Source organism: Musca autumnalis, unplaced genomic scaffold (assembly GCF_047663935.1).
Source record: "Musca autumnalis isolate F117 unplaced genomic scaffold, ASM4766393v1 scaffold_5, whole genome shotgun sequence".
Classification (NCBI taxonomy): domain Eukaryota; kingdom Metazoa; phylum Arthropoda; class Insecta; order Diptera; family Muscidae; genus Musca; species Musca autumnalis.
This window is the reverse complement of record NW_027412088.1, coordinates 66,843,229-66,861,292: the sequence shown is the minus strand read 5'-3', so window position 1 is coordinate 66,861,292 and position 18,064 is coordinate 66,843,229. Positions and strand designations below refer to the sequence as shown.

The 18,064-nt window shown below is 40.6% G+C and overlaps 1 protein-coding gene across 1 annotated transcript; it reads left to right on the top strand.

Moving 5' to 3' along the window:
* On the top strand, positions 1-6,539 carry LOC141406460 (presequence protease, mitochondrial). Its single transcript, XM_073991937.1, has 3 exons — positions 1-272; positions 539-1,217; positions 3,201-6,539. Exons 2-3 carry the CDS (start codon positions 658-660, stop codon positions 5,725-5,727), a joined length of 3,087 nt encoding a protein of 1,028 aa, XP_073848038.1. The 5' UTR covers positions 1-272; positions 539-657; the 3' UTR covers positions 5,728-6,539.
* The last annotated feature ends 11,525 nt before the right edge of the window (positions 6,540-18,064 follow it).

The following is an 18,064-nucleotide window of genomic DNA, read 5'->3' as shown; positions in this document are numbered from 1 at the left end:
AGGGTAATTGTAAACTTAGCGCAAGCATTAAACAGCCAAAATCACTGATGTAGCGATTTAAAATAAAAAATCGCTACAACTCCTAAAAAGTGGTTTTTGTACGTCAAAAATCACAAGTAGCAGGAAAACCACCAACTTGGCATCCCTGATTTTTCTTTATTTTGACATTCTTGTACGATGTTCCTTTCTCATCATATGTTTTCAATTTCACAGTGAACGACAAATTTTAATAAAATTGTTTCTCTAAACTAGTAAAAAGTTTATAATAAAAGGTAAGTAGTTTATTAAACAGTTCAATGTTCATTAAATTCCCAAGCGTAACTTGTTAACATTTCATCGGAATCATGTCTTGACATGCTTCATGCAAAATAAAATGTTTTTGCTTCTTCGAAATACAAAGTGCTGATGTAACAGTGTGTGTTTTGTGTGAAATTTGTTGATAAAAGCTAAAAATATAAAATGTTATAAATAAAACATTAATTCCATGAATGTAAAGCGATAAATGACAAGCAAATAAATAAATGTTTCTCTTTTGTAGAAACAGTATTAAAAAAGGACTTTGAAATTGATCAGCAACATAAGGAACCACTGTTCTGGTCTGCCGTCTAAATAACAAAACAGCTACAACAACAATAGCCGGAAAATAAAGCAAGCAACATGTTAAAACGTTTACAAATCATAAAGCCGGTTATCGGCCAGAGCATGCGTCAAAAGCTTTCATCCTACGCCAAACAAGGCGGTGGTTCCAGTGCACAAGATATGCGTCCAGCAGCTCAGGGTAAAATTAAATTAGAATCACCCACAGTTATTTCACAAGTTGAACGTAAATTCCACGAGGGTAAACAATATCAAGGCTTTGAATGTATACGCTGTGAAAATGTTCCGGAATTTGGTATAATGTCATATACATTCCGTCATTTGGGTACTGGAACTGAATTATGGTATTTGGATCGCAAGGATAGTAATAACGTATTTTCGGTCAATTTCCGTACAACACCATTCGATTCAACTGGTCTGCCGCACATTTTGGAACACTGTGTATTGTGTGGATCGGAAAAATATCCCGTACGAGATCCATTCTTTAAAATGTTAAATCGATCTGTGGCCACATTTATGAATGCTATGACCGGACCGGATTATACCATGTATCCATTTTCATCGATGAATGAAACCGATTACAGGAATTTGCAGAAAATCTATTTGGATGCTGTATTTAGGTGAGTAGTTTGTAATAAGAAAAATGTTTTATATTTTAAAAAATAATAATGTATTTTAAAATAAGCTAAATTTGGACTAGGAGTGACTTGCATGCAACCGATTTAAATTTTGGAGTATATTTTGCTAGCTCCACAAAAACTTCCTTTTGTGTATTGGAATTAAGGGTCTATAGAAGCACCCTGTCTTTCAGAAATGGAGAAGCCCCATTTCTTTCAGCCCCCTGGCTTTCGGAAAGTTTCTATACAAGTACCACTTCTTTCAGAAATTGTCTATAGAAGCACCCTTTCTTTCAAAAAGGCCTATAAAAGCGCCCTGTCTTTCAGAAATTGTCTATAAAGGCACTCTTTCTCTCAGAAATTGTCTATAGAAGCACCCTTTCTTTCAAAAAGACCTATAAAAGCGCCCTGTCTTGCAGAAATGGAGAAGCACCCTTTCTTTCAGAAAGTGTCTATTGAGCACCATTTCTTTCAGAAATTGTCTTTGTCTCTTTCAGATATAGCCTATAGAAACACCCTTCTCTTCAGAAAGTGTCTATTGGAGCACCCTTTCTTTCAGAAAGGTTCTATCGAAACACCCTTTCTTTCAGAAAAGGTCTATCGAAACACCCTTTCTTTCAGAAAAGGTCTATCGAAACACCCTTTCTTTCAGAAAAGGTCTATCGAAACACCCTTTCTTTCAGAAAAGGTATATAGAAGCACCCTTTCTTTTGGAAAAGCTCTATAGAAGCACCCTTTCTTTCAGAAAAGTTCTATAGATGTACCCTTTCTTTCAGAAAGAGTCTATTGAAGAACCTTTTCTTTCAGAAAGTGTCTATACAAGCATTTTTTCTTTCAGAAAGTTTCTATCTAAGCAATATTTTTTTCAGGAGGGTTATCGAAGTACTCTTTCTTTCAGAAAGTGTCTATCGAATCAACCTCTCTTTCGAACGAGTCTATCGAAGCACCCTTTCAGAAAGTGTATATAGAAGCAACGTTTCAGAAAGTGTATATAGAAGCACCCTTTCAGAAAGTGTATATAGAAGCACCCTTTCAGAAAGTGTATATAGAAGCACCCTTTCAGAAAGTGTATATAGAAGCACCCTTTCAGAAAGTGTATATAGAAGCACCCTTTCAGAAAGTGTATATAGAAGCACCCTTTCAGAAAGTGTATATAGAAGCACCCTTTCAGAAAGTGTATATAGAAGCAACGTTTCAGAAAGTGTATATAGAAGCACCCTTTCAGAAAGTGTATATAGAAGCACCCTTTCAGAAAGTGTATATAGAAGCACCCTTTCAGAAAGTGTATATAGAAGCACCCTTTCAGAAAGTGTATATAGAAGCACCCTTTCAGAATGTGTCTATCGAATCAATCTCTCTTTCGAACGAGCCTATCGAAGCACCCTTTCAGAAAGTGTATATAGAAGCACCCTTTCTTTCAGAAAGGGTCTATCGAAGCACGCTTTTTTCGGAAAGGGTCCATCGAAGCACCCTTTCTTTTAGAAAGGGTCCATCGAAGCACGCTTTCTTTTAGAAAGGGTCCATCGAAGCACGCTTTCTTTTAGAAAGGGTCTAATGAAGCACCCTTTTCTTTCAGAAAGTGTTTATCGAAGCAACCTTTCTCTCAAAAAATGTGTATAGAAGTAATCCTGTCTTCCAGAAAGGGTCTATCGAAGCACGCTTTTTTCGGAAAGGATCTTTCAAAGCACGCTTTCTTTAAGAAAGGGTCCATCGAAGCACCCTTTCAGAAAGGTTCTATCGAAGCAATATTTCTTTCAGAAAGAGGATTCATCGAAGCAGCGTTTCTTTCAGGTTAAATAAAAGTTTAGGCTTTCAAGTTTTTTAACTTTATCGTCTAATTTTAGTTTCAGACATTGCTTATAGAAAATGGATTATATAGCATTGGTTGCATCCGTTCCCCTTTTTGTTATCCGTTTCTTTAATATTTTATAAGTTTATTGTATATATCAATCTGTGTCTAATATTCCATCGTTTCCTTTCTTACAGACCGAATTTGGAATATTTGGACTTCTTGCAAGAAGGTTGGCGTTTGGAACATTCAAACTTAAAGGATAAGGATTCCGAATATGTCATCAAGGGTGTAGTGTACAACGAAATGAAAGGAGCTTTCTCCGAGAATTCATCAATATTTGGACAAAATCTTCTCAATAATCTATTGCCCGATCATACATACGGTTATGTATCCGGTGGTAATCCTCTAGAAATACCCAAATTGACACATGCAAATCTTGTAGATTTCCATCGTAAATATTATCATCCCAGTAATGCACGTATTTATGCCTATGGATCGTTTGATTTGAACAAAACTTTGGCAAATGTTAATGAAGAGTATTTGAGTAAATTCGAACACATTGATAACTCCTACAGTCGTATACCCAATCAACCACGTTGGAATAAGCCACGTAATGTACACATTTCGAGTCGTTTCGATAATATGGGTGCACCATTTGAAAAGCAAAATCAAATTGCCATTGCCTTGTTAATGTCGGATGTGACAGATATTCAGGAAACCTTTGTGTTGTATGTTTTGTCAGAGCTGCTGGTGAAGGGACCCAATTCGCCGTTCTATCGTAATTTGATTGAACCCAACTTTTCGGGTGGTTACAATCAAACAACTGGTTTTGATCCCCAAATTAAGGACACATTCTTCTGTGTCGGCTTGCAAGATTTGAAGGTTGATGATTTTGGCCGTGTCCAAGAATTGTTTGATGCCACCGTGAAAGAGGTTATAGAAAAAGGATTCGATGCCAAACACATTGAAAGTGTTTTACATAATATTGAGTTATCGTTGAAACATCAATCACCACAATTTGGCTTGGGCTTGCTGTTCAATTCTACGCCCCTTTGGAATCATGAAGGTGATGTGGTACAAAATTTGAGAGTATCCAGTATGATTAGCAACTTCCGTACTCAGCTACAAGAAGATCCCCAATATTTACAAAAGAAAATGGCCCATTACTTTGCCAATAACACACACAGACTTACCTTGACCATGTCTCCCGATGACACCTATGAGGATAACTTCAAGACAGCCGAGTTGGAATTATTACAAAAGAAAATTGTGGCCTTAGATCATGAAAAGAGAAGCAAAATCTATGAAAATGGCTTGAAGTTGGAAGAAGCCCAAAAGGCACCACCAAATTTGGATATTTTGCCTTGCCTTAAATTGAGTGATGTTCAAGAGGCCCCCAAATTGCAACCTTTAGAAGTGGTCAAGGTACAAAATGTACCCACTCAAGTGTGTAATGTTCACACCAACGAAATCTCCTACTTTAAGTGTTACTTTGATGGTTCCACCTTAAGTCAGGAAGAGATTTTGCTAATTCCTCTATTCTGCAATATTATCAACGATATGGGTACCAAAAATTATGACTACAGAGACTTTGACAAATTGGTACTCTCCAAGACTGCAGGCATTAATTTCAAATTACATTTTGCCGAAAATATCTACGACAGCAAAACCTTCGACTTGGGTGTCCTAATGACCACACATGCCTTGGATAAGAATGTTGAATCAATGTTTGATTTGAGCAAAGAACTTTTGTTGAATTTCAAGATGGATGATGCTGAACGTGTTAAAATGTTGCTGGACAATTATATGTCAAATATTTCAGTGGGCATTGCCAGTTCGGGGCACTTGTATGCCATGCAGTCATGTGCCGGTTTAGTTACCGATTCTGCTAAATTGAAATCTATGTTGGCTGGTGTGGAACACATTGAATACATGAAACAATTTGCCAACGACAATAGCATTGAACAAATTATGGCAAAGCTAAAGAATCTGGGAGAGAAATTATTCAATAAGAAGGCAATGCGTAATGCTGTCAACACATCAGATGAATTTTATCCCAGCTTTATTAAAGCTTATGAAAAGTTCTTGGGAGATTTACCTGAACAACCGGTGGAAAAAGTGGAAAATAAAGTCAATCTCTTGGAACCAAGCTGTCAACATTTTGTTATGAATATTCCGGTTAATTATTGTGCCAAGGCCTTATTTACCGTGCCCTATACACACAGAGATCATCCAACCCTGAAAGTTTTGGCCAAATTAATTTCAGCCAAATACCTGTTGCCAGTGGTGAGAGAACAAAATGGTGCTTATGGCGCTGGCGCCAAAATCGGTTCGGATGGCATCTTTAGTTTCTTCAGTTATCGTGATCCCAATTCCACCAAAACTTTGGAAGCCTTTGACAACACATATCAATGGTTGCAGGAAAACAATTCGCTGCTTAATGAACAGACATTGTTTGAAGCCAAATTGGGTGTACTGCAGCAATTGGATGCTCCCATTGCCCCAGGCAATCAGGGAATCGACTTCTTCTTGTATGGTGTTAGTCAAGAAATGTTCCTTAAATATAGAGCGCGTATGCTTTCTGTAACAATGGCTGAACTGCAACAGGCTGTTGAGAAATATTTCAAGGCACCACCCACATATTATGGCAAATGTCTATTGGGTCCAGAAAATAAAGACTTGGAAACAGATACCAAACTTAAATGGAAGGTTATAAACTAAAAAGCACGCACACATACCCGATGCAGATTCTTAGTATAGGACAATATGTGTGTTTTTTGTTATATAAAAAAATTAAGTGATTTTCGTTTATAAGGAAAACAAAGAACAAACGAATAATTTTGGTCGCTATAAACGAATTCCACTGAATTGTTTTATGTGTTTTTATAATTTTGTTTGTGTGAGAGATTTATAAGATATTTTAGTTTAATTTTTTCGGTTTTCTTACAAAGGCAACTTTTATTTTAAAATTTAATTTTCATTAACAAGACTACAACGAAAATCAATTGTACATTCTTCATACATTTATTTACTTTCGAACACCTACAAGTTCCTCAAAACCTCTTTCAACATTTTGCTCAAATTTCAATTATTCTCCTCACACACACATACACATTAGCTGTATTTAATCTACGATAACATTTCATTCATTTCTAATTCGTATATATTATATAATAATGATTGTGTTATAAATTAACCCTTTTTTTACTTGATTAATTGTCAAAATATAACAAAAAAAAAACTTGGAATATACTCCAAAAACAAAATATAACTGCACTTGTTGCCAATTTAAAATAAATTACACCAAATTACATTTGAAGTGAATAGCAGAAAGCTGGAAAAATCGTAAATGTTAATTTTAAAATAGTTTTAATTGTTAAGTAATTTCTTTTTTGATAGTCATAACGAAGAAGAATACACATACATACTTACATACATATGTTAATTGAACATTTATAAATGTTATAAAAACAAACGAACATAAATTATGGTTAATAATATTATTAAATAAAACGAAAATGTTATACTTAGTATATAATTGTTGTTTTTTAAATGACATCAAACAGGAATTTTGTAAGTTTTATCATAAAAAAATCCCTGTTGGTTACTGAAACGTACTAAATGAAATGAATAAGGGCTGCTGAAGACCTTGTAAGGCATCTGAAATTGGCGTTATATCTTTGTTAACTGTTGTTTTAGCTTATTTATGAGATGACATGTCTTCAGTCAAATCGAATGAGGATTATTTTCGTAGAGCATTTCGACCTTCTAACTCGCTTCCTTCGATGTTCTTATCGTCCCTTATTTTAAGAACCGCTATAAAAGTACCACAAGATGACGTGTTTCAGCTTAGAAATGTTCTGCAAAAAATGTCGCTCAGAAAATTTTAGGTACGACTCTCATTGACAACTAATCGATTTTGTCGCGTTTTCATGGTCATTTTTGACATTTACCCTTTTTGGCTCAGAAAAAACTATGTTTTATGTTTTTGTATATTCTGTATCAAGGCGAATTTTTTTTTCTTACACCATGTTCTGTATATTCGAGCAACCAATAAATAACGAATATACAAAAAACAAAATATAGTCTTTTTCTAAACAACAAGTAAAAAAGTATCAGTCGGCTTTGCCGCCAGAGATATACTCTCAGCCAGTGTATATTGAAACAATTTTTCCAAAAACGTATGTACTTAGAGGGTTTTAAAAAATTTGGGCGTTTGAACTGACAAAAATGTTGATTAGGATTAAAGATCAAAAGTTTTGGAAAGGAGATACTAAAAAGAATGGATCTCCAGCCACTACATATGGTGCCATAGAGGGTTTTTACACCCTTCTGGCTGTTTGCTCAAGAAGTATGGCCCCTGAAAAAAAACTTTTACCATCGTAAATGAGGCAGCGATAAAAGTTGCTTCAACAAATTCAAAGTGATTCGATATCAGGTCTTAAAGTGAACTTATCCAAAATTTTGTGTGGGGGGTACCGGATGGAGACAAATAAAGTCCATATTTGAACCTGACCTATATCTGGTAGATATATTAAGATGTGTAAAGTGTGGACCAATTCGGCCACTACCTTTAAGAGTTACCGTACGAACAATTGTTCCGAACATTTTTGAACTTTTGTGGGGGAGGTACCAGAAGGAGTGGACCGATATAGCCCATCTTCGAACTTAAACTAAGTTTGGGCAAAATATTACGAATGCCAAAATTTGAACCGAATCGTTTCATCCGTTCGAGATTTATGTTGCGCTCCAGCCAGACAGACAGACGGACGGACATTGCTCAATCGACTCCAAATTGTCTGAAACACATTTCGTCCAAACATACTTGGGTTCTAAAACCATTATTTCGATGAGGCACATTTTGCCCGTATGAAAGTGTATCTACCCTCGTTAGCATAAATGCTGAGGGTATAAAAAGGTGATATGTGTCGATCTGCATCTCTTGGGTCTTCTCTAGGATTTGCCGCAGGGTAAATATCTGGTCAATGGTGGACTTGCCAGGTCTAAAGCCACATAAGTATGGTCCAATTATTTCGTTGACCATTGGCTTTAGTCGTTTGCACAATATGCCTGACATTTTCTTATAGGCAATAGGGAGAAGACTTATGCCCCTATAGTTGGAGCATACAGTCTTATCTCCTTTCTTGTGGACGGGACATAGGATGCTCAGTTTCCAATCGTCGGGTACGCGTTCTTCCTGCCAGATGGTGCTAACTAGCTGATGCATACACCTTATCAGCGCATCGCCTCCGGTTTTAAACAGCTCGGCTGGTAAACCATCGGCTCGTGCTGCTTTATTATTCTTCAGCCGGTTGATTGCTGTTTTTACCTCATCTTGGCCGGGCGGTATACATTCAATACCATCTTCTGGGATTGGATCCGTGGTATTATCGTCTTCGCTACTATTGGATACCAGCAGATTGGAGAAATGTTCCTTCCATATCCTGAGCACGCTATCTGTATCTGTTACCAGATTACCTTGCTGGTCTCTACAGGAGGATGTGCCTGTACCAAAGCCATCTGTTTGATGTTTCACTCTTTGGTAAAATTTTCGGACTTCATTCTGGCTCCTGTACATCTCGATTTTTTCACACTCCCGCTTTTCCATTTCTCTCTTTTTCTTGCGGAAAAGACGTTACTCTTCTCTCCTCTTCTCCCGATATCTTTCTCGTGCGCTACGGGTTGCTACTGATTGTAAAGTAGCTCTATATGCCGCATTTTTATTTTTATCGATGTCCAACTTCCGCGTTGTGTCTGTTCGTTCTTTATTTGCAACGTTTAGACGGGTACGTACCTTTGCTGCAACAAGGTACTGGTCCGAATCAATGTTTGCGCCTCGGAACGATCGTACATCCAACACGCTGGATGCATGTCTTCCATCTATCACAACATGATCAATTTGATTACTTGTTCTTTGATCTGGAGACAGCCAGGTGCCCTTATGAATATCGAGATGATTAAATCTGGTACTGCTAACTACCATGTTTTTTGCAGCTGCAAACTCTATCAGCCTCATACCATTGTCAGATGTTTCACTGTGGAGACTGAATTTCCCGACTGTTGGGCCAAAGATATTCTCCTTTCCAATTTTGGCATTAAAATCGCCTAGAATGATTTTAATGTCATGGGCAGGGCAACGGTCATATGTTTCTTCTAAGCGCTCGTAAAATATATCTTTGGTCTGTTCGTCCTTTTCTTCAGTGGGAGCATGAGCGCAAATAAAGCTGATGTTGATGTTTATTCGAATTGCAGCAAGTCTTTCATTCACTGGGGTGAAGCTGGATACCAGATGTTTTAGTCTCCGACTAACTACGAATCCGCAACCAAACTCATGCTTTACGTCATGGCAGCTATAATACAGTGCGTCACCTTTAGGTGTTGTTGTGACGCCTTTCCCAATCCATCGTATTTCCTGTATGGCAGTAATATCGGCCTCCTACTTTTCAAGTACGTCTGCCAATGCGAAGACTGCACCTTCTCTATAAAGAGTGCGAACATTCCAGGTGCAGATTCGCAGATCATGGTCCCTAAAACGTTTGCGGGGTTCGTCAACTTTAGAGGTGTTTGTTTTTCTTTTCTTTCGTTTTTTCATAGTATGATGTTTTTTTCTAGGGGAGGGTTACTAACCCGACGCCCAAACCCAAGTTTTTAACGTTCTTATGGGTGAACGCGCGGCACATGTTAGCTCACTACCTTTAACGGGTGTTAAAGGCAGTTCCCCAGGTGACACCACGGGGAGGTCAGTGTCCACTTGAGATGAAAGAGGGACCAAGATAAATCCTGGGTTTTGCCATGTTAAAGCCGGTCAAGACCGTTGCTTGGTATCATTCATCCCCTACGTCACCCGGGCCGATATAGTCCATATTATAATATATATAATTGTTCCACAAACATCCCATACGGGACAAGGGAGACTTCTCTCATATCAATGAGTGCACCCCGATTCATATTAGCTCAATGATATGGGACCTACTGTTTATTGCCGAGTCCGAACGGCATGTCTTAAGACACCACTTGTAGAGAAGCTTAACATGGCTGAAATACTCAGGAAATGTCGCCAACATTACTGAGGGGTATTTTGCCACCGTTGAAATTGTTCATGTTGCCTGGCCTGGGAATCATTGCACTATGGTTGCGCCCTAGTCCATATTCCATCCTTATATATTATTTTAAGAAATCGGTTACCTCTTCGAGAGTTGTCTTGAACTAAGTTAGTACAAAATATTACAAGATACAAAGTTTTCACCAAATCGGTTGATCTGTTCGAAAGTTATAGTGCGCTCCAGCCAGACAAACAGCCAGGACGAACAAGGCTAAATCGACTCCAACCTACCTAAAACTGATATCGTCTAAATATTCATATGTGGAGTCTAAAATCTTTATTTCAGCCAAGGCATATCGAACATTTTTTATGTTGTTGGGGAAATTACAACAAAAATAATTTTTTATAAAGGGTTTTGACACTTCATATTCGAACATGTGGGACGAAAAATTAACGCAAAGAAAACCAAGTTAATACGGAGAACAGACAATCGATGATGTTACAGCCTTCTCCTACCTGGAAAGGTACTATTTGCAAGGAGGTTGGATCCCATGAACACATAACGGACCGCATTGATAAAGCCCGCAATGCCTTTCACTCCTTGCACAGAATTTGGCGCTCAAACAACATCTCAACCAGCACGAAACTCAAAATCTTCGAAAGCAGCGTAAAATCAGTGCTCTTGTATGGTTTCACCACTTTGAGCTCCATCCAAACTTCCAGAAAAAGACTGCAAACTTTCCTCAACAAATGCTTAAAGCAAATTCTGCGCATATTCTGGACAATATGGGTAACGAATATCCAGCTACTTACACTAGCAAGCCCATCGAAAATGAGATCTGCAGACGCAAATGTCAATGGATTGGCCATATATTGAGAAGACCACCCAATGATATAGCTTGACAAGCCCTTGAATGGAATCCGCAAGGTCACAGAAAGCCTGACAGGCCCAGAAACACATGGATTCGTATGGTTAAAAACGAATGTCAATCTCGGAACATTACATGGAACCAAGTAAAGATCTTAGGAAATGACCGACCAAGATGGAGAGAATTTGTTAACGCCCTATGTTCACTATGAACTTTTGAATTATTGTTTTTTAATGTCCAGTTTCACTAAGACTATTCGAATACAAATTCGTTCGAACTACTACCAAACTTATGTTTTTGAAAAATATTTGATTAAATTTTTTTTACTACAACAGGAGTTTGGTGGTAATTCGATTTGAATTCGAATCGTCTTAGAGAAACAGACCATTAATGTTTTCAATCCCAAGGCAGCGGGTTCTTTCGTACCGGATTGACCCGGAACAACACAAAACCAATGTTCCGGCCAGCGGCTGCCACCTCAGTGTGTACATGTTCGTATTTGTTTCGTTTTTCTGTATTGGGATCAGCATATCCCGGAATGCCTGCTCCGAATTCTGTTGGTCCGAGCCGGGACGGAGGAAAACCCAGGACCAATATATCTGTGTTAACTTTGTCACATCCGCATCTTCACCCACATCCAACCTTCGGTGAGATGCAATAGATGTCAGGAGGGGGTGCATCTAAGGGGTTGCTCTGGACTCGTCCACGTGAGGGACTACGGCAGGGACTATGTTGCTGCATGCTGTGTGAACACAGTCCCGAGGTAAGATTGAGGAGATAGTAGATTTTATGAGTCGAAAGAACATCAAAGTCGCGGCGGTGCAGGAAACCAAGCTGAACAACAACCACAGCTTAGAGCATTGTGATGGTTACAATGTTCTGAGGAAAGATCGCACCAGAAGTGGAGGTGGGGGATTGGATTTCCTATTGCACCAGTCTGTCCAATACAGACCTATCTCGCTTGAGCCTGTCTCTAATGACCCGTACATGGAATGTATGGGGTTAGCAGTCAGGTGTGGAGCTGCCGAAATAGAGTTGCTGAATGTATACATCCCGCCGAGAAATAGCTGTATCCCTGATTATAGGCCTGACATTAGCCCGCTCTTGCAAGGTCATAATCGTCTGGTCCTGGGGGATTTTAATGCGCATCATGAGATGTGGCATTCGGCCCTCGGAAACGACCAGAGAGGTACAGCGCTGGCAGAGCAGATTGATAGCTCTACGGTCAATGAGGACGCACCTACCAGAATTAGAGGAGAGTGTCACAGTTTGCCTGACATAACCATCGTGTCAGCTGGTCTGACAAATGACGTTACCTGGCAACCCGTCATTTCCCTTGGATCAGACCACCTCCCCATAATTGTCTCCATTAGCAGACCACCCGACTTCATCACCTCTGAACGCCGCACGTTCGTCAATCACAAAAAAGCTGATTGGCGGAGTTTCAGTGAGTTCACCAATCACCGCTTCAGAGAATTGCCCAATCCTTCTGATGTTCGGGTAGCGGAAAGGACGTTCCGGGACATCATCACTGATGCAGCGCTCGTCATATCCCTGCTGGTCGAATACCCGAAGTAAGACCAAACTTCCCAACAGAGGCGACGGTATTAGCAAATGAGCGTGATTAGCTTCGTCGAGCCCAATGATCCCATAGTCAGGAGGCTGACACTGGAAGTTATCAGGCTGGTCGGCGAGCATAAGCGGAACAAATGGTTAAATCATCTGAAGAGCTGCAACATTGGAGCCGGTATAGGTGAATTGTGGGCAACGGTTAAATCACTCTCGAACCCTGGAAGAAGAGAAGATAGGACCTCAGTCAGATTTGGCGACGTTACGTTGACTGACCCGAAGGGGTGCGCAAGTAATTTCAATGGACAATTCGTCGAGCATCCCGAGAGTGACAGGGCGAAGAGAAGAGTATTACGTCGCATCAGATCTCTTCCTGTCGAGGATGAACCACCATAATTTACAATGGATGATGTTGCCAATGCCATCAGGAACGGTAAATTATCAAAAGCGTTGGGCCCTGATGGAATCTCCATGGTAATGTTGAAGCAGCTGGATGAGCCGGGAGTCGAGTATCTCACCAAAGTTGAATGTCGTGGTCGACGGTAGCAGAATTCCGACCACAAACTGACCTAAAATTTTAGGGGTCACATTCGACACTACATTCACGTCGTGCGCACACGCCACAGCTATCTGCGACAAGTTGAAAAGTAGGAACAAGGTCGTCAAGTCCCTTGTTGGCCACGTATAACGCGATAGGTCGGTCTGTGGTAAGCTATGCGGCTCCAGTCTGGTCCCCGAGATTGTGTGATTCGAACTGGAAAAAGTTTCAAACTTGCCAGAATGCCGCCCTGAGAACAGCGACAGGGTGCCTCCTCAAATCTTCAGTGGACCATCTACATGAGGAGGCAAAAATTCTTCCTGTAAAGCAACACAATGAGATGCTTTCGTTGCAGTACCTGCTTGGACGTTATCGTGTGAGCCATCCCAATCACCATCTTGTGGGTAGGCCCGTCCCATTCAGGGAGATCAGGAAGGATATCCATGCTCTAGAGGGAGAGGTCCAACAATACAGGAGAGAACCCCTAGATCAACAAGCATATCAAGCAGGATTGAATAGCATTCACACGGACGCAGTTGCCAAGACCTTAAGCAATTATAGTGTGAATAAAGTACTCGGAGTACATCCTCCATCTATCGCAGCTGACGAGCGTCAGCTGCCACGACAAACCAGAGTAGTTTTGGCTCAACTACGCTCGGGATATTGCAGTCGCCTAAATTCGTATTGGGCGGAAATCGATCGCGCCGTGCAAGACATATGCCCAGTATGCGGCATGGGCCCGCACGACACACAACACCTTTTTAACTGCCCCGCCAAACCTACCCATCTAACTCCAGTGGATCTGTGGCTACATCCCATCGAAGCAGACACTTTTCTGGAACTGGAGATAGACTCAGAGCCAGATTGAACAGAGGAACGAACAAATAAACATAACAAAAACACTGTTACAACAACAATTAATGTTTTAATTAATTAATTAATGTTTTAGTCTACTGTTTCTATTATAAAATATTAAACGAAATAATTTTAAATAAAGGAATTAAAAAAAGAATGTCGATACTTCTTGAGAAAATGACCTGTAAAAAGCCCTACGGCCGGCATGTGTAGTGGCTGGTGCGTACGACAACTCCCGATGAAATTCGTAGATGGTGCTTAAAGGTCCACTCCTGCCGATACCTCCCCCACAAAAGTTCGAAAATATTCGCTAAAATGGTAAGCGCAATATATCATAAACGGAGCAACCAATTTGATCCCAACTTTACTTACTTACTTAGCTGGCCCATTACAGAACATTTGTTCTATAGGCCGAACTAAGAAGAGATCTCCATTCCTCTCTATTTGTTGCTTCGCACTCTGGAATACCGCGCCTTTTCATCTCATCATCCACTTGTTTGCGCCATCTATTCCTTGGCCTGCCAATTCTGCGTGCACCGCCAAGCGGTCCGTATTTATACGCCTTTTTAGCGGGTTCATCATCGCTCATTCTTATGATATGGCCTAGCCAACGCAATCGTTGCATCTCGATACGTTTAACAATATTAATGTCGTTGTATAGCAGATACAGCTCGTGGTTTATGCGACGTCGATATTCACCGTCAACGCAGATTGGTCCGTAGATCTTTCGAAGAATTTTTCTCTCAAACACACCAAGCACTGCCATGTCTGCTTGCGCAAGTACCCAGGCTTCGGAGCCATACATCATCACGGGTAGTATCAGTGTTTTGTAGAGCGTTATTTTTGTTTGACGAGATGTGGCTTTGTTTTTAAACTGCTTACTTAAACCAAAGTAGCATCTGTTGGCCAGTACAATTCTTCTTTTTATTTCACAACTGATGTCGTTTGTTGTGTTTACGGAGGTGCCGAGGTAGACGAAGTCTTTTACTACCTCAATATTATAGGAACCAACTTCCACATCTGTTGGCCAATACAATTCTTCTTTTTATTTCACAACTGATATCGTTTGTTGTGTTTACGGAGGTGCCGAGGTAGACGAAGTCTTTTACTACCTTAATATTATAGGAACCAACTTCCACAGTCGGTCTGACCTCAATGGACGCATTGCGCGTCGACACCATCAACTTGGTCTTCTCACCGTTTACCGCCAGACCCACTTTAGCAGATTCTCCTTCGACCTTTATAAAGGTATCCGTTACTTCTTTTACTGTCGGCCCATGATGTCTATATCATTAGCATAAGCAAGTAACATGTGACTATTGGTGTAGATTGTGCCACTTCTTTTGACGTTTGCCTCTCGTATAACCTTTTCTAGCAGGATGTTGAAGAGGTCACACGAAAGACTGTCTTCTTGTCTGAAACCTCTTTTGGTACCAAACTCTTCGGAGAGGTTATTTCCTATTTTAACTGAGGACCTCGTGTCAGTTAAAGTCATTTTACAAAGCCGGATGAGCTTTGCGGGGATACCAAATTCAGACATGGCTTGGAATACCTTTGAACGCAGCGGGCTGTCGAAGGCTGCTTTATAATCGACAAAAAGGTGGTAGGTGTCGATCTGCATCTCTTGGGTCTTCTCGAGGATTTGCCGCAGGGTAAATATCTGGTCAATGGTGGACTTGCCAGGTCTAAAGCCGCATTGGTATGGTCCAATTATCTCGTTGACCATAGACTTTAGTCGTTCGCACAATATCCCTGACACGATCTTGTAGGCAAAAGGGAGTAGACTTATGCCCCTATAGTTAGAGCATACAGACTTATCTCCCTTCTTGTGGACGGGGCACAGGATACTCAGGTTCCAATCGTCGGGTACTCGTTCTTCCTGCCAGATGGTGCTAACTAGCTGATGAATACGCCTTATCAGCGTGTCGCCTCCGGTTTTGAACAGCTCGGCTGGTAATCCATCGGCTCCTGCTGCCTTATTATTCTTCAGACGATTTATTGCTGTCTTTACCTCAACTTGGCTGGGCGGTATACATTCAATACCATCTTCTGGGATTGGGACTGTGGTATCTTCGTCGTCTTTGCTGCTATTGGATACCAACAGATTTGAAAAATGTTCTTTCCATATCCTGAGTACACTATCTGTATTAGTTACCAAATTACCTTGCTGGTCTCTACAGGAGGATGTGCCTGTACCAAAGCCATCAGTTTGATGCTTGACTCTGGTAGAATTTTTGGACTTCATTCTGGCTCCTGTATATCTCGATTTTTTCTCACTCCCGCTTGTCCATCTCTCTCTTTTTCCTGCGGAAAAGACGTTTCTCCTCTCTCATTTTCTCCCGATATCTCTCTCGTGCGCTACGCGTTGCTACGGATTGTAAAGTATCCCTATATGCCGCATTTTTCTCTTCGATAGCAGCACGACACTCCTGATAATACCATGGATTCCTTGGTGGAGGTCTCTGGTATCCAAGTATGGATTTTGCGGCTGTTTTCATGGAGTGGGCAATACTTTGCCATTGCGCTGATATGTTATCGGGATGAGGAGTGCTTCGATTAAGCAATTGGGGTAGTTGAGTGGAATATGCGGTGGCTATCTGTTGTGATTGCAGCTTACCGATGTCTAACTTTCGTGTTGTGTCTGTTCGTACTTTGTTTGCTACGTTTATCCGGGTGCGTACCTTTGCTGCAACAAGGTAGTGGTCCCAGTCAATGTTTGCTCCTCGGAACGAACGCACATCCAACACGCTCGATGAATGTCTTCCATCTATCACAACGCGATCAATTTGATTTCTTGTTATCTGATATGGAGACAGCCAGGTGCCCTTATGGATGTCGAGATGTTGAAATCTGGTGCTGCTAACTACCATGTTTTTTGCCGCTGCGAAGTCTATCAGCCTCATACCATTGTGAGATGTTTCACTGTGGAGACTGAATTTCCCGACTGTTGGGCCAAAGATATTTTCCTTTCTAATTTTGGCATTAAAATTGCCTAGAATAATTTTAATGTCATGGACAGGACAACGGTCTTATGTTTCTTCTAAGCGCTCATAAAATATATCTTTGGTCAATTCGTCCTTGTCTTCAGTGGGAGCATGAGCGCAAATAAAGCTGATGTTGAAGAATTTAGTTTTTATTCGAATTGCAGCAAGTCTTTCATTCACTGTAGTGAAGCTGGATACCAGATGTTTTAGTCTCCGACTAACTACAAATCCGCAACCAAACTCATGCTTTACGTCATGACAGCTATAATACAGTGCGTCACCTTTAGGTGTTGTTGTGACGCCTTTCGCAATCCATCGTATTTCCTGTATGGCAGTAATATCGGCCTTGTACTTTTCAAGTACGTCTGCCAATGCGAAGACTGCACCTTCTCTATAAAGAGTGCGAACATTCCAGGTGCAGATCATGGTCCTTGAAACGTTTGCGGGGTTCGTCAACTTTAGAGGGGTTTGTTTTTCTTTTCTTTCGTTTTTTCATAGTAGGCTGTTTTTTCTAGGGGAGGGTTACTAACCCGGTGCCCAAACCCAAGTTTTTAACGTTCTTACGGCACAAGTTAGCTCACTACCTTTAACGGGTGTTAAAGGCAGTTCCCCAGGTGACACCACGGGGAGGTCAGTGTCCACTTGGGATGAAAGAGGGACCAAGATAAATCCTGGGCTTTGCCATGTTAAAACCGGTCAGGACCGTTGCTTGGTATCTTCCATCCCCTACGTCACCCAACTTTGGATCTGGAAATATTTTGTGCAAACTTAGTTTATGTTCCAAAGTGGGCTCTATCGGTTCATTCCTTAGGGTACCACCCACACAAATGATCAACATTTTTGTTTAAGTGAGGTTAAAGGTCAGTGCGAGAATTCTTTGGACATTTTTATCGAAGGTACTCCTAGTGGCCCTGTCTGTGTGAGAATCCTTTGGAAATTTTTATCGAAGTTACTCCTAGCGGCCCTGATTTTTTTCGCGGGCAAGTCCATGTTGCCTGATATAATGGTCCTATCCAGAGGAATGGCTCCCAAAATAAGATAAGAATAAGTCGGTCCATTCCTTTAGATACCTCCCCCGCAAAACTTTTAAGATTTTATCTTAATCCATATCTTTGTCGGCAAGTTCATACGCCCAAAATTCTGAAGACTCCCTAAAAACATACGTTTTTTGGGAAAAACTGAGGCTGAGTCTGAGGCGATA

Coding starts and splice junctions, on each gene's coding strand:
- LOC141406460 (XM_073991937.1), top strand. CDS start 658: ATGTTAAAACGTTTACAAATCATAAAGCCGGTTATCGGCCAGAGCATG. Junction 1,218..3,200: donor TATTTGGATGCTGTATTTAG/GTGAGTAGTTTG, acceptor CCTTTCTTACAG/ACCGAATTTGGAATATTTGG.